Source organism: Orussus abietinus, unplaced genomic scaffold, assembly GCF_000612105.2.
Source record: "Orussus abietinus isolate OABI.00-Male unplaced genomic scaffold, Oabi_2.0 scaffold141, whole genome shotgun sequence".
Classification (NCBI taxonomy): domain Eukaryota; kingdom Metazoa; phylum Arthropoda; class Insecta; order Hymenoptera; family Orussidae; genus Orussus; species Orussus abietinus.
In genome coordinates this window covers 180,345-195,937 of record NW_019394291.1, presented here as the reverse complement: position 1 = coordinate 195,937, position 15,593 = coordinate 180,345, and the positions used below count along the sequence as shown (strand labels likewise).

The following is a 15,593-nucleotide window of genomic DNA, read 5'->3' as shown; positions in this document are numbered from 1 at the left end:
GAGGCGAGTATGGTTACGGAATCAAACAATGCCTGGATATTCGGTAAAATCATGCAAGAAATGGGATCGGAAAGACAAATGATGTTACCATTCTAACTTTTTTTAATTATACCTTCTTTAAATTTATTTCCTAATAGACTCTATATTTTCGTTGGTTGGTTAATAAACAGCCGTTTTGGAAACGTATCATATTTATCACTATCCGTACCCGTACTTAACGTACCTATACCTAACCATACCGTAAACGGTCAAATGACCGGTTACGAAATAGACGTTTTTATGAAAGAAATTGTCAATTTCTTGGACGAAATGGTGCACAACATAACTTTGATGTAATAATAAAATAATCAACCATATATTTTTTATATTTTTATACAAAACCAATGTACTGAATATTATTAAATTTGATTACTCCTTGTCCTATTTGGTTGCTCCGTGACTACTCGATCTCCATTCTGTGACTCTCAAAATGATCCTGCATTTAGATTTCGTTTAGATACTGCATTCCGATGTATACAACTATAGACTTCCAGATCTTATTTGAGTTCAGAGCTAAGGTTCCAGGCAGAGAACTTTAGAAAAAGATGTAAAATCATCTCCGGTCAAATGACCGGTCGCGGTAAGCAGGCCAGGTGATGAATTTTTCTCAATAAAAAGAGAAGCAAAAAAAAGAATGAAAATCGACAAATTGATTATTCAGATAATATAAGAATTTACGTAAACTCAGATGAACAAAAAAAAAATACTAACGAATGTACAATATTAAATCAAACTTTGAAACCGGTCATTTGACCGGCCCCGGTACGGTTAGTGTTAATTCGTCAAAAGGACAACGCGGTAGGACACTGTCTCTGCATCATGGACGACACGGTACTACGACCGGGTCGTTCATCCGCATATCTTCATTCTTTTTAAAACGTCGTTTGATTTTAATTCCACATTCAATCGTTTGAAGTAGTACGCGAGGAAACGCGTAGTTTCAATTCTTCTCTTTCAGGAATTTCCCGGATCCACTTAGGATGTCTTCTCCTAAGATCGTTCCTTTTCATTCAAAATTGGTTGCGAGTTCCTCGTTTATGCCTTTTTTATGGCTACACGTCCAATGACCACGATACCGAATGAAGACCTCACGGCAGCGGGGGAGTACTCCGGGCGGACGTGCATGGATCCTTTACGGACGTGTCCGAATCGAGCTTTAATTCCCCGGAACAATTTGCCGATGGCCGTTTCCAGTCGATGTGTCCATCGGACGGTCCGACCGGTTTCTTTCGGGCAGGGCGCGAGGCGCGTCCGGATGGGAGGTAAGAACGGAAACGACGAGGAAACGGAGCGTGCTGTTGCGAGAACGAGCCGGTGAAAAACCGATCGCGTTCGCGATGGCTTCCTATTTTACGGAGGCCGCGATCTAAGGTAGCCGGAGTTAACGGCCAGGGGTTGGGATTTTACGGCAACGGCAGGTGCCGCCTTCCTATCTCCGGCCACCGGTCGCTCGTCCTTCTCCGAGATGGCTCGCGTTCCTGTTCGCGATCTCGATGGCGTCGTGTCTGCCGGCTGTAGCCCGATCGAGGGGACACGTATTCGCGGAATGGGGCGGATTTGGTGTTTTACGGGTTCGTTGATCTCGCCTCTGATCGCTACTCGCAGGAAAAGCGACACGCGAACTTGATTCTTCGTTTCTTTCTCCGTCGGTATTGGTGTTAACAATGACCGACGCACACTGTTAAAAAAAATTCATAAAATTCATACACTTTTAGTACATAAGTTTGCAGTAAAATTATAAATTTGATGTCTCAATAGTGAACTAGTATACATTTATTATAAAATTCTAAGTAAACTTACAATTTTATAACATCGTGTTGTGACTTTGTGAAATTGCGGGGAAAAATTATATATTTGATATTCGAGTCATTTGGTGCGCGTTGTTTGCACATTTTTTAGATGAGTTTCTAATTTTATGATCGTTTACATAAGTTTATTTTTAAAGAAATTTAATCGAAAGATGACAAGTATCGCTGGTACTGGAGGAGAAGCATTGTAGCGACATTCTTGACTTCGAGATATATTTTAAAAAAATTCTTACAATCAAAAGAAGACCCCGGTAGCATCATGGACAACGTAATTGCTACTTTTCCGTGAATTCCGGGTTCGATACCGCGATAATTGTAAAAAGATTTTTTTTTCGGCGTTTAAGGTAGGGCTGTCTCTAAAATCGTCCTCGAACGTGTCCGGAACATATGTCAACTTTGTTTGTTTGCAGAAAAAACGTTTAATGTCAAGTCCTGATCAACACAAATTTCTAACACGTGTGTACTAAATTTATAACACATGTTACATATTTTATTTGATAGTTTAAGAGAAACATCTGTACGGGTACATTATGTCAGTTTTTTTTTGTTTTTTTTTTTTCCCCCTCAAAACGCGACTTAGCTCAGCCTCCTCGAAAGGGGGAATACCGTAATCCCGTATCTTATCCACCTCGCACCTTCCCGTCTCTCCCGTGGCACAATATGGGACCTAATGCCGGGAATAAACAGCGATAACGGCGATCCCCTTGTGATAGGACAGACCTGTTCAGTCGAGCGACTCGAGATACGGCGATGCAGCCGATAGATTAGATCTCGCGAGTAACCGGACTCGCGATAGGAATTTCAAGCGCGCCGCCATCTTGCGGCGTGAAGGTCGCGCGCGGAGGTGACGCAAAGGAGAAATGGAAATTTCTCACCCGACGAAAAAAGAAAAAAAAAAGGAAAGAACTAATCACGCCGTTTAAATGGCATGTCTGTCGGTCCAATCTGTCGATCCAGTCGACCCGATCTCGTAAATTTTCGATCAATTAATTCGAAAACCGCAGAACTATGAATTAAGAGCCGATGGGAACTGCGCCATTTTATTGCCAATTACAGGCTGCAACGAACGTTACACCCAGATAGTGATATAAGGTGTGCAATTATCGATCGCGATCGATGTTACGTGCTCGATAACACGCTAACCAGAAGTAGGAGAGAAATCGGTGTGCAATTGAATTATTTATCGGACTGAAATCCTATTTTCACTAAAATTCTAGAATTTTCACGCGAACGCTATAGACAAGAAAGTGAGAAATATGATAAAACTCACTTTCAGGATGCACCGTTGAAAATTTTGCAGCATATATAGCAATTGAATTATTTATCGGACTGAAATCCTATTTTCACTAAAATTCTAGAATTTTCACGCGAACGCTATAAACAAGAAACTGAGAAATATGATAAAGCTCTCTTTCAGGGTGCACTGTTGAAAATGTTCATAAAATTCATACACTTTTGATACATAAGATCGTGGTAAAATTATAAATTTCACATCTCAATAGTGAATTATTAGAATTTTATGATAAACTTCAAGATAACTAATTTTCTACCATCATACTGGAAGTTTGTCACATTTTGTATAATAATAAGTATACTTTGTGACATGGTAAACTTTTGGCCACGCCACGACCCCAAATTTCGGTCGAAGCTTGCTTTTTGAGATTTCTGAATAAAACTTCCAAGAAATATGTAATAAAATTATAGTATTTTTTTTAACAGTGCAACAACGGTTTTCCAGAATCGCGAAATCGGCGATGTACCTAACGACAAAGTCCTTGCGCGTTCTTGCGATTTTTTGGAAATTGAAGGGCCTGTTTTTCCTTGTTCCTTACGATCCCGTCAATGGGGTGCGCAGGAGTAAAGATCGGCGGAGGAGGCAAAAAGGTCGGCTTCGAATTAATCTTTTATTCGTTAATTATGCTCAATGTAAAAAGAAAATATAACGGCTTCGAAGTTAATCCCCCCAAGGCAGCGGTGAATTATTAACTGGACCGTGTCACGAAAGCATTATGCAACAACGATTAATAGGGTTCGAGGCGATTTCTTTGCGATCGTCGTCTGGCGAGACGAGTTCTCTGGAAGAGGCCACGAATGTCCGTTTGCGAATTCGATTCTTCGATTGCTTTTCTCCAAAATAGGACGATAAGTTAATTGTCTCGTATTCATCTCCTAGCAATAGCAGTTCTTTGAGAGAACGGATATGTAAAGCGACTCACGAGTTACATTCTTCCATCTACCACCTCCTTGCAGATGGAAATTCTTTCGTCTACATTTCCTAACCGAATCGGCTATTTCGCAACGACGAGAAAGAAATTCGCGATATCGTCTCTCCGTTTGCTTTTTCATCAAAATGGAATCATTAGGCTAATCGTCTCGCATTGGTGTTCTAGAAACCAAAGTTCTTCGGGAGATTAACACTAGAACTACCAAGGCCAGTCAAAATGACTGGTTTCAAATGGCCCATCCTATACAAAAAAAAATCTGCCGGTAGTTCTAGTGTTAAGTAAAGAAAATCGCTACTTCGTTTTCTTTGCGCGTACAGTGGAAGACACGAATGCGTACTCATTATACACCGTTGACTCCGTGTTTATAGGGAAAGTACTCATGTTCGCTAGGGTATCTTTTTACGAATCGAGCGTTTGGAGCAATTCTTTCGTCTTCGACTGCTGATCGGACCGACTCTCTGGCACCAACGACGAAAAGCGCCGAGGTTCTCGAGGCACGCACTCGGCGGCCAACGCGGGAATCCTCAGGGATCGTCTCGTCTCGCCGACCGCACCATCGGGGATACTTTATGGCCGCGTTACATCATAGGCCGTCCGCGCCATAATTCACGGAGAATTTAGCGTCCGTTTCTATTACGCCGCGGTTTAAATCTCCCCCGTCGTTGGTCGGGCCGCGCGTTGATTCATTCGACTACCGCGACGGTTTTCCGCGGATCCGCCGCGTGCGGTCCACTCCCACGGCCTGACAAAATGTCGTTTTCGACATAGAGAAGCAACGACAACTACGAAATATCACATTTGTCGACGCGAATCTGATCGGTACTAGAATTATACCCAAATTAATCTTAGAGAGTATGCGTTCATCGATTCATTCGACTACCGCGACGGTTTTCCGCGGATCCGCCGCGTGCGGCCCACTCCCACGGCCTGACAAAATGTCGTTTTCGACATCGAGAAGCAACGACAACTACGAAATACCACATTTGTCAACGCGAATCTGATCGGTACTCGAATTATATCCAAATTAATCTTAGAGGGTATGCGTTCATCGATTCGACTACCACGATGGTTTTCCGCGGATCCATCGTGTGCGATCCACTCCCACGGCTTGACAAAATGTCGTTTTCGACATCGAGAAGCAACGACAACTACGAAATACCACATTTGTCGACGCGAATCTGATCGGTACTCGAATGATACCCAAATTACTCTTAGAGAGTATGCGTTCATCGTATCAAGTACCGCCTTTGCAGTACCTTTCCTTGAGGAATATTCCGTTCCCAGCCAAAGAAACCGTCAACTGGCCCCCGTTAACGGCGTAATTAGGATTTGTCGATTAGAAATCAAGAAACATCGGTCCTTCCAGGTAAACGAGCAATTAGGTTCGAAATTGAAAAGGTGTCGAGGTTTCGAGTCGCCGATATCGACCTTGCTAATTACGGCCGTCGTCTGCTTCGCCTCGTCCGACGCGGGCTCTTTGTTGGCTTTTCGAATTTCGTTGTCTTTCCTAATTTCTCCGTCCATGGGTGACCCGTTAAGCGAGAAAGGTGTCCTCCGGCCGGGGTGTAACGACCACGTCCCTTTTTCTTTCCTCTTTTCGCGTCGGAATTTGACTCCTTGGCAGGGACTTTCGAGTCCCGAGAGCTTTCGGCGATTTTGTTGCGCCCGTTCCCTCCGTTTCCAGGTCTCTTTCGAGGAGCGACTTGATTTAGCGCTGACTTTTTGCCCAGTCGAAGTATATCCCTCCGTCGAGACGGGCATTTATCGCCGGTGGGAGGGCGACGTCCTTCCGACAATGGACCCCTTTCGATACCCGATGGAACTTTGTAGGTCTTACCGAGGCGGCCGCCTAATCTCCGTGGATCATAAACTTCGGGGATCTGCTCGAATAAAAGTAAAATGGCAGCCGAATGACCTCGGGAGAGGACGGCCCTTCCCGGCTCTGCGGTGAGGCGATTTCGTTCGGCCGGAACGGCTTTATAGCCGTCGCTCGCTCGGTCCGAGGGCGATTCTCGGTAGGAGTATAAAAATATTAATTTTAATATTTATTAGATAATAAAGGTGTAACCACGGCGCTCTTGGCCGCCCGCGCGCAGGTAACGCGACGCATCGAGGGCCCCTCGGGTGGCCGGGACGTCTCGGGACGTCCCGGGACGCGCCGGGATAACGAAGACACGCGGATTACCGGCTAATCACCTCCACTATACCGTATCTGGACGCGGTATCGTGCGAGGTACCTTCGCTACTACACCTTCTGGACCCTTGTCGCCACTTAGTCCGTCGTAAAGTTATACATTCAAATCCCGAATTATAAAAATCGAAATTGTACGCTGTCCACTGCACGACACCCTCTTCTCCCGTGCATCTGAAGACGTTGATCGAACCTTCGATCAAATACGTAGGTATTTAGAAAAATATTCTTTATCGACGTCGATCAAGTTCCTCGACGTGGTTCACTTCACCTTAAGTCCATTAAGAAACTCGAAGTCTCGAGCGACGAGGCGTGCTTCCATTTCTTTAAAAATGGAAGATTATAGATCCATAACCAAAAGTATCCTTAAATCTTCTCTCAAATCTGCTGATTGGAAAATACACCTTCCAAGCATTCGCGCTGCTATCTGTAGTTGGGTCATGGTCGCGAACGGGGAGCCTCGTTATCACGCCAGTAGGTTTTCCCGATATCAAACAACACTACTCGATATGATAGGCAACCTAAAAGTAGCACTTTCTATCTAAACATCCGTCTTTCGTAAACAAAAATACCCTCAATATTCTTTCAAATCTGCTGGATGAAAACCACACCGCCCAGCTTTTTCGCTGTTCCTTGAGTTTGCGTCGTTGTCACAGACGAGGTGCCTCGTTATCAGGGGAGGAGGTCCTCCCTCACCGCGCAAGGGAACACGACTTGACGGAAACTTTGGCAATCTGAAATTTGCACTCTCTATGTAAAGTTGCATTTTCCGTAAACAATGACACCCTCTAGTATTCTCTCAAATCTAGTGGATGAAAGCCACCCTGCACTAGCTTTCTCGCTGTTCCCTGAGGTTGAGTCGTCGTCGCGGACGGGGTGCCTCGTTATCAGAGGAGGAGGTCCCGCCCTTATCGCGCGAGGCCACTCGGGGTCTCGGCTCGTCGACTTCGTCCAGATTGGCAGATGGCGAGGCAAGGTTAGGAGCGTGCCGGGCGCGAGTCGTTGGTAAATGAAGTCGGCGTTAGACTCCTCGGTTGCGAGTCTTTGGTGCCGTGCCGGCCGCTAGTTAGGCCCGGCAGGGGCCAGCGGGCGAGAAGGAAAACGGACCGCTAGCACCGTGTACGTGCTCCCTGTGCACATTACGGGGTAATAAGAAAAGTCAGCCGGGGCGCGAGCGCGCCGGCAAATCACGTCGCCTCTTTTGTTGCGCTATGGAAATACTTTTCCGCCGGCGGAGCGACTCGGCTCGGCCGGCGATTCGCGTGCTAGCCGCCGAATTACTCGCCGCGGCCGAGCCGTAAAACGGCGTAGCGGAAGCTCCGGCGCTGCTGAAACAACCGGCGGCGAATGTACCCCCGATTGCATCCGGTAATTCGGAAATTCGGAAAAATATCCCTCGGTTCCGTCGATACCATTAAAGAAATTAAAGGACGGAGATATATTTCCTTGACAAGCCGAAATTTATCGCAAAAGTTTAGGTAACCGGTAACGGAGCGGAAGCAAGATCGAGATTACCTTTCTACAGGACAGTTAAAAGCAATGTTTGGAATCTGCATTCAAAAAAAAAAATCTTCATTGAACCATGAGAAATATTTCTTCGAATAGTACCGACGAAATATTTCGTTACTTCAAAAATTATTATTTGACTCGGATAATATCGAATAAATTGGACGCGACGTTCCTGTCTTGCTCCTCCGTAAAGATCACCGATTTCTAATTAATTTCCTATTTCCTTGACAAACGTAATAAAAAGTAATCAACAAAGACTCGTAATTCCTGCCCGAAGGAGCATAACCACTGTCCCCATTGCCCATTCTTGTTGAATTCACTTTAACCCGACAGGGTAATAAAAATTTCACGTGGTGGAGGAAAGCAGCTCCCGCGGATTCTCTTCGAGGCAAGATGGCCGCCGAGAAGAGAAGCCGCGAAGAGAAGCGACGAAGAGAAGCGGGTCGATTCGATTCCCCTTGACGCGCTATTGCCGGGGAGGTAGGAACAATAATAGAATCTCGTCTCGGACCCGAGGTTGGCCCGCGGAGCGACAGCCCGCGAGGGCAGAGGAGGTCCTCCCGACGCATCTCTCGCCGGTTGATTGATGGACGAGTCGCCATGTTTATAATTAGAGAGCGACGTTTCCGGTGCCCCTCGGCCGCGGAGATCGAACCGAATCTCCCGGATTAATTCGTCGCGCGGCGAAGGAGCCGCGAGCACGTGCGAGCGGACGCGGCAGACTCTCTGGACCGTGAAATCCCGGCCCGAGACAAGTCGAGGCCGTTAATCATCCTCTCCTTAGAAATCCGCCCGGCGGAGATCTAATTAACCGTATAACTCGAACGCTCCGGAGCGATTCATGCCGGATTTTTATTTAGACCGTGATGGGACCAAGTTTCTGCATGGCTTCGACCTCGGGGAAAATAAGGGCCTCGACTTTTCGGAGGAACGAGATAATTAAGGAGGACTACCCGAGATAGAGAGAGTACCGAGAACAGAACTTACCGGTATTAATATCGAGCATTTGTTCTCCTCTAGATACCCACCATAGGCGTTTCCCTTAATTAAAAAACTAGTTTCTTCAATCGGGATAGATCGAGCGAGACCAAGAATAGGCTGTATCGACGTTGTAGTTAAAATACTTAACCAAGGGTTACCGAAGAGTTAATCAACCGTCCTTGAGTGGATACTTAACGCTGGATTTGAAATATAGGTTAGACTTATTTTTGTCCCTACGAACTTCCGTGAAAATTTCTTTTCCCAGTAAATGTTTCTTCCCGCGTCGTTTTAACGACAGTGTCTTCAGGGTTAGTGACACGTACTTCCAATTTTCTGGAAATTCAAGCCTTCGTCCCGGAAGGATGAAAACTTGGGAAATGACTAATTTGTATAAAATCTTTGTCGGTTATCATTGAGCGTAACATAGAATGAGGATAACAAACGACTACTTTACATCTTATATATTTACCATTGTATATCCTTTTCTTGTGGAAATTATCATTAGACGTTAATCGACGCGCGCGTTGGACGACTCGCTTTTCGAGCGTTCCGTCACCCGCGTTCCGGTCGTAACGACATGCGCTCCTCTTGTCGCCCGATGCATCGTTCTTAATGCACTTTACCGATCGTTCCGTTCCGGCGTGGGAACGCGATTCAAGGCGGTCATCCAGCGCCTCCGCCTCACCTGGGACCCGGTGCGAGAACGCTCGTAGAAACCTTTTAGTCGCGCGCGAGTCACCCGCCGCGGAATCCACGTGCACAGGAAACGAAAATGCGGGCGAACGCTCGCACGTGCGTAACGACCGCTACTCCCGATGACGCCTTTTATCGCGTTCGGCCGTTTCCACGCGAAACGTTCGCTGGACGTCCTCGAGACGTCGCGACGATTGCCCAAGAGCCCGAAACCGACTCCTACGAAAATCCGAATGACTTAACACATTCGCGACCGGCAATTTTTTTTCCGTTTCCAATACTGAGTACCGGCGAAAATAATTAAATTCTGAAACTGGTTCCCGCAAACTTGTATCGTGTATCGTTATGGACGTGATTCACGTCAGCGGCAATCAGGAATAGAGTTTAGAATGACGTGAATTCACGTCAGCGGTCGCGAATGTGTTAAGAGGATGTGAAAGTGGCATCCGAAAGCTCAATCGTTCATAAAACTTTTCTACGAACTGGGTGTTTCAAATCGTTTCATACTTTAAAACGTGAATACGGAGACCCTAAGGTAGGTCCTGAAACTCGTGAAACTTCATTTTTTTATAAACTACTTTTAAAATACCTATAAACAAATGTGAAAAGAATTGAAATTTCATGAGTTTCAGGACCTTCCTTATAGTCTCCCTGTTCATGTTGTAAAGTTTCAAACTATTCGGTAAACCGAGTTGGGAGAAAAGTTTTATAAACGAAACCTCTTCGACGCCACTTTCACTCCCCTTAAATCATTAAAATAAGGTTATGGTACTACACAATAAATCGTAAAATTCGATAACCGTTTGCGATTTTAGGTACATCTGTTTTGTTATTATATTTAGAGTGAGGACCCGAAAGCATACGCGACTGACAGAGAGGGTAGATTTAGGTGTCACTGCCAGGCGGCTAATGGCGGACGCTCGCGGTGTCGGTTCGGGCAGAAGAATGGACGGCGTGTGCGCTCGCGTCGGCGCGTGAAAGAACCAACGGGAGCGCACTCGTTAGTCGAGTCGCTCGCACGCGATGCCGTGTAAGAAATTAAGATACGCGTGTAGATATTTAGAGGCGCGTTCGGAGACCCTCCGAGAAGAGTACATAGCGGCCGCGGTGCTCGACTTATCTCGCGGCCACCCTTGTCTTCTATTATTACCTCGTCTTTTCCTTCCCCTGTTTTTTCGAGTGAAAGCCTCGGAGTCCCTCGCCGGAAAAAGTGTCCGATTGGACAGTTTTCGTATCCTTAAGGTGATACGAAACTGGCGTCAAAGACACCTCGTTCGCGAAACATTTCTCCGAACTGGGTGTACCGAATCGTTTAAAACTTTTTCAACGTAAACGTGGAAGCTGGAAAGAAGGTCCTTGATACCCATGAAATTTCAATTTAAACAAAATTCGGTTACAGGTATTTTCAGCAAATTTTTTTTTTCGTAGAATATGAAATTTTGTGGCTTCCTTATTGCCTTCATATTTATGGTGTAAAGTTTTAAACGATTCGGTACAGCTAGTTCTGGAAATAATTTCACGAACGATTGACCTCTTAGATGCCATTTTTACATTACGTTAATACTACCTTACGAAATGGAAGCTCTAAGCTTACGTTACATACATTGCAGGGTCTGCAATAATACGTATCTCTAGAAAGGTTGCAAAAAGAGGAAGGTTGAGTTCTTTCAAACTGTATCTTTCTCGTGAAAATGTACCGTTCTGGTACTTCAGCATTTCAATTGAACGTATATTAATTGGCATCGTCCCCCCTTGCTCGTACGTGGGCATAATTAATAATGGAATACCACGCGAATCAAATTTTGGAGTATGTGACAGGAAATGTCGTTTCACGTAAGGAAACGCGATAGCAAAGTTAATATCTGCTTCTTGCAACCTAGTGCCCTTGTAAGAAACGACGTGGTCAGGTTTTCATACTTACCGCGTTTCTGCATGTAGCTGAAGAGATCGTCCAGGAACTCCCTTCGCTTCGGATCATCGCTGATCTCGTACAACTGCAATCAAGGTAGAATCGACAATTAGGATCCTCGTGGTTCGAGACAGAGGAGTTTGAGAGGGTTAATCGAAGAACGATTATGCAATCGGTGTCTTGGAGAGTCATTGACTGAAGTCGATTGGTAACGAGAGTAGTTTGTAAGTGTTAAGTGCCTTGCAAAATATAAATGATCACTTACAAAAAAAATCTAAACAAATGGCAAAAAATTTGAGGGATGTCGCGCACCCTCTTCGCCCGTTCCTGTTCCTTTGGGAAGGGATTAGTGGAAGACGCGATTTCTTCAGGACACGGTCCCCTAAGAATCCGATTCCTTCAGGACGTGATCCCTCCAGCATGCGACATTAGAACTCGATCTCCGGGAACCATCCCGTCTAACGCGATTCCTTCAATAACCAAACTCTATGAAATGCGATTTCTTCGGAAAGCAATCCTTCCAGAATCATTCTGTTTACTTAAAGGGATCGCGACGCTCCTGGCTAACGCTTGGCCTCCAGGTCCGGAGGAAACGAAAACGTTCTTGTTCATATACACACGCGCGGCCGATAATAAAAACAGGAGTGAAACGAGTATGCTCATAGCGACAGACAGATTAGTTAGCTCCGATTATTAATGATTCCGTTTAACCCACCTCATAACCCGAAAGGGGCCCGTCCCCTCTCCTGGGGCCCGAGCGAAACCCAAACCCCTTCGGGCTAGCGAGGCGCGTATTATCATATTTGTTATGTACGATGCGCTATATCTAATTTGAGACTCTCTAATTGCTTTTATAATACGAGCTCCGTTCCACCCCGGAGTCCCTTGAACCTCCACCGCCCCAGCGGCACCCATTCAACCTCCGCGGTCGTATCCTCGACCTCCACACATCGGCAGCCTCCACTCGCCCCGGATCCGCGATAAATTTCATCGGCTCGTTGGATCACGATTCGCGCACTCGGTGCCCACGGGACTCCCCTTCCTTTCGGCGAGTATGAATAATTAATGAATTTATAGGTGCGACCCTAATTTATCGGTTGCAGTCCACTTTGGCCGCTCCGGTTGTCTTCGGTCGGTCTCCGGCCGATTTTCGCGTCTTCCTCGTTGAGCGAGTCGTTCTCAAGAGGGGAACCCTCATTTTCCGGATTTCAATAGAAGAAGGAATTATTGGATAGAAAATTTCAAGGAAATTGTAATATTTGTTTCCGCGCGTGTTTTGCGCCATGGGATGCGATATGGGACTGCCGATCGGCCGCATCCAGGTTGAGAAGGAGAACCAGGGAGCAGGAAAAAGTCCACTCCTTCTTTGCCTCCGGTTCGTCCTTCTCCGTGCTCCTTGGACTGGTTCGGATGGTGATCTATCGGGGAAAAGAAACCCAGCCGAGCAGGGTCTGCGGGATGATAATGACGATGCTCCGCGAATCGCGTTTTACTTCGCTCTCGGTTACCGTATAGTGCTCCGCTTGCTTTGTTGTAGGTATTCCATCGGTCGCGGATGCATGCGGAATGCAGCAGAAACGCGTCACGTGTTTTCGAATATGCAAGAAGTTTACAGTCGCCCAGAGTGCGGTGTAAACGCCGCCCTAAGGAGGTACTCCCGGGAGCTGTATCTACGCTTGCGTGTAGGGATGGTTTCGGCCAGAAGAGGCGCTTTTTGTAAACGCATTCTCGGAGATAAAAGATCAAGAATATGATGAAAAAGGGTATTCAAGTAAATTTTTAACATTTCTGACGAATTTTCTAATTCTGGGGAGCAAGATCGCCTTGAAAATCCTTCAACCCGCGGACGCGGGCATTGAAGTCTCCGGCAGTGCAGGGCACGCGGGGGCTCCGACATCCGCCATTGCGTCACGTTGCACGCACGTACCATAATTTTTGTTGTCAATATATCTAGGATTAACCCTACCGACGATATCTGCGAACCTTTTCTCGGCTATTTAGCCCGAAAGATTGCTCGTTTCAATGCAGAACCACGCATAGGCAAAGGTAACGACGTCTCCAACAAATCAGGGAATGCGGGGACTCGGAAGTTCGCCATTAAATCGCGTTATACACTTGCCGTGCGACGGTTCCCTATTTTTGCTATCGGTAGGTGCTAGGGTTAACTCTACCGGCGTTATCTACGCATTTTTCCTCGACTATCAGCCGGAAACGCTGTGCATGTCAATGAGAATTGCGCGCGGCCCTAATGTTATATCACCGTATTGTTCGGCCCCGCCCGTTATATTTGCCTTTCCCGTGTGCGTCCATGTTGGATGAACGGCTCGTGAAGGGACTCGGACCCAAACGAAGGTCCTAACGAACTCACATGTCAAATTGAAATCGATGGAATCAGGGACCTCCTACCGAATCGAATCCCAACGCGAGATAATCGACTCGGGCTACTCGTTTAACGATACTGTCGATTAATTAGAGCAGGGCTCCGACAGGGGGGAAGGATCGCTCGGCAGGGGAGTCCGCCACCTTCGAGGGTCCGAAATACCGACAAGGGCCATTTGGGTTGATGAACGATTCTATCCTCCTCGGGTGGAAATTTGCGCGTTACGGCTGAACCGGACGCAGTTGCGACGTCCATTTAATGTTGTTCCCCCATTTAAGAATTTCCTACTCGTCTGGAATTTTTTTGCTCCCCAGAGAGTTTTAGTTTATGTTATAAGAGAGAAAATCGGAAGAGGAGTAAATGGTACATCCTCCGGGAGATCTAACGACTTCCTCCAAGTTTACCATGGTGTTCCAAGTCGAGTAAATCAGACGAACGAGGATCCGAGAAATGGTCCCGGCGTGGCGTTCGTACATTCGTTCATATCCAGTTGGGTTTTTGCGGCAACGCCTTCCCGCGATCTTTCCACCCCTCGAGCTGCGGAGCCGCGACGGAACTTCTTATGCGCCATTTTGTACCATTTTCTGAAGCGTGTGAGAGGCGCATCGGTTCCAGTGTAAGTGCCCCCTTTTTGTTCCGTTCTTGTTCTCGCGAGAGATGAGCTCGTTAGGGAACGAGCAAGGGCTAGGGCTTAAATGAGGAGGAAGCGGTTAGGGGATGCACCAGCCGGGGGGAAGAAGGGTTTTAACCGGCACACGTATTGATTGATCTACCGTTAAGCGGCCCGGCGACGACCACACGGGGGGACCAGGGAGACCAAGGGGACCAGAGGGACCGAAGGAACCGAAGGAACCAGGGGCAAGGGCGAACCGTATAAAGACGATTAACGGAATTTCTTCTTGAAGATGCTTACGCCTTGGCTCCGCCCTTCGGCTCGAGTGATGGACCGCGAATCATAATTCTGGGCACCGCTGACCCCTTCGATCCAGCACTCCTTGCCCCGGGTCCACCCCTTTTGACCCCAACGTTCAAGACCATCATTTTTCTCATCGCGAGGATTCGAAGGGAACATTTTACAACCACTTTTCCTCGAAGAATATGAAACGTTTCAAACTAGTTCCCCTCCGCGTCACCTCCCTTTAACGCACTCCCAAGGGGTGATCGATATCTCGCGCCACGTCGTCGATCGAATTCTTCGACTCTACGTATCGGCGAGTCCCTGCTACAGCGATCGACGCGTTGGCCCTTCCTGGTGACAAATAGCATTCCCCGGAACGACCTATACGAGGCAGCCCCCCTCACTAAATGGTATCGCCCCCGATTCCCCCCAATCCTCTCGGCGGAGTAATACACTTAAGGGGGCTCGGCGGATCCCCCCCACTCGGTACACCTTGCTAGTTTTACGAGCAATAATTATCGATGCGCAACTTTTTCTCCGCTCGGTGCCAGAGATTGAGATACGCCGGCACCTCCGGCCGATAACGAGCGTCGATAGGGGGACGTTTAACTCGCGTGGTATCGCTAGGAAATTACTGCGGTGGTCGGGCCTCGCGCGCTGCAGCGGCCAGCTACGGCTCCACGCATACGACCTCGCGCGTTGCGACGAGTAGATACGGTGCCTCCTACACCGCCAACCGAACCGAAGCTAGGGGCTACGGTCACTCCTACACAGTCGAGAGTAATCGGCATATACGTGAAGGTCTAGGGGGCATACAGATGTACGGACCTACGGTTGCGAAGGGGAAACGATTTCTACGGTGCCTTCTTCGATGTCCACCGGCCGCAACGGAGATTACGAGCTAAAACACAACAATGGGTCGAAATTCGAGAATACCTGTCCACGACCTCGCGCGCTGCA

General features: G+C 47.1%; 1 protein-coding gene across 3 annotated transcripts in view; it reads right to left on the bottom strand.

Moving 5' to 3' along the window:
• LOC105702992 (protein dead ringer) overlaps positions 1–15,593 on the bottom strand; it is a 158,625-nt gene that overhangs the window by 34,157 nt on the left and 108,875 nt on the right. For all 3 annotated transcript variants that reach the window (XM_012431025.2, XM_012431026.2, XM_012431027.2), the window contains exon 4: positions 11,368–11,440. In XM_012431025.2, coding sequence (XP_012286448.1) covers positions 11,368–11,440 — 73 coding nt within the window. The remainder of the gene's footprint in view (positions 1–11,367; positions 11,441–15,593) is intronic.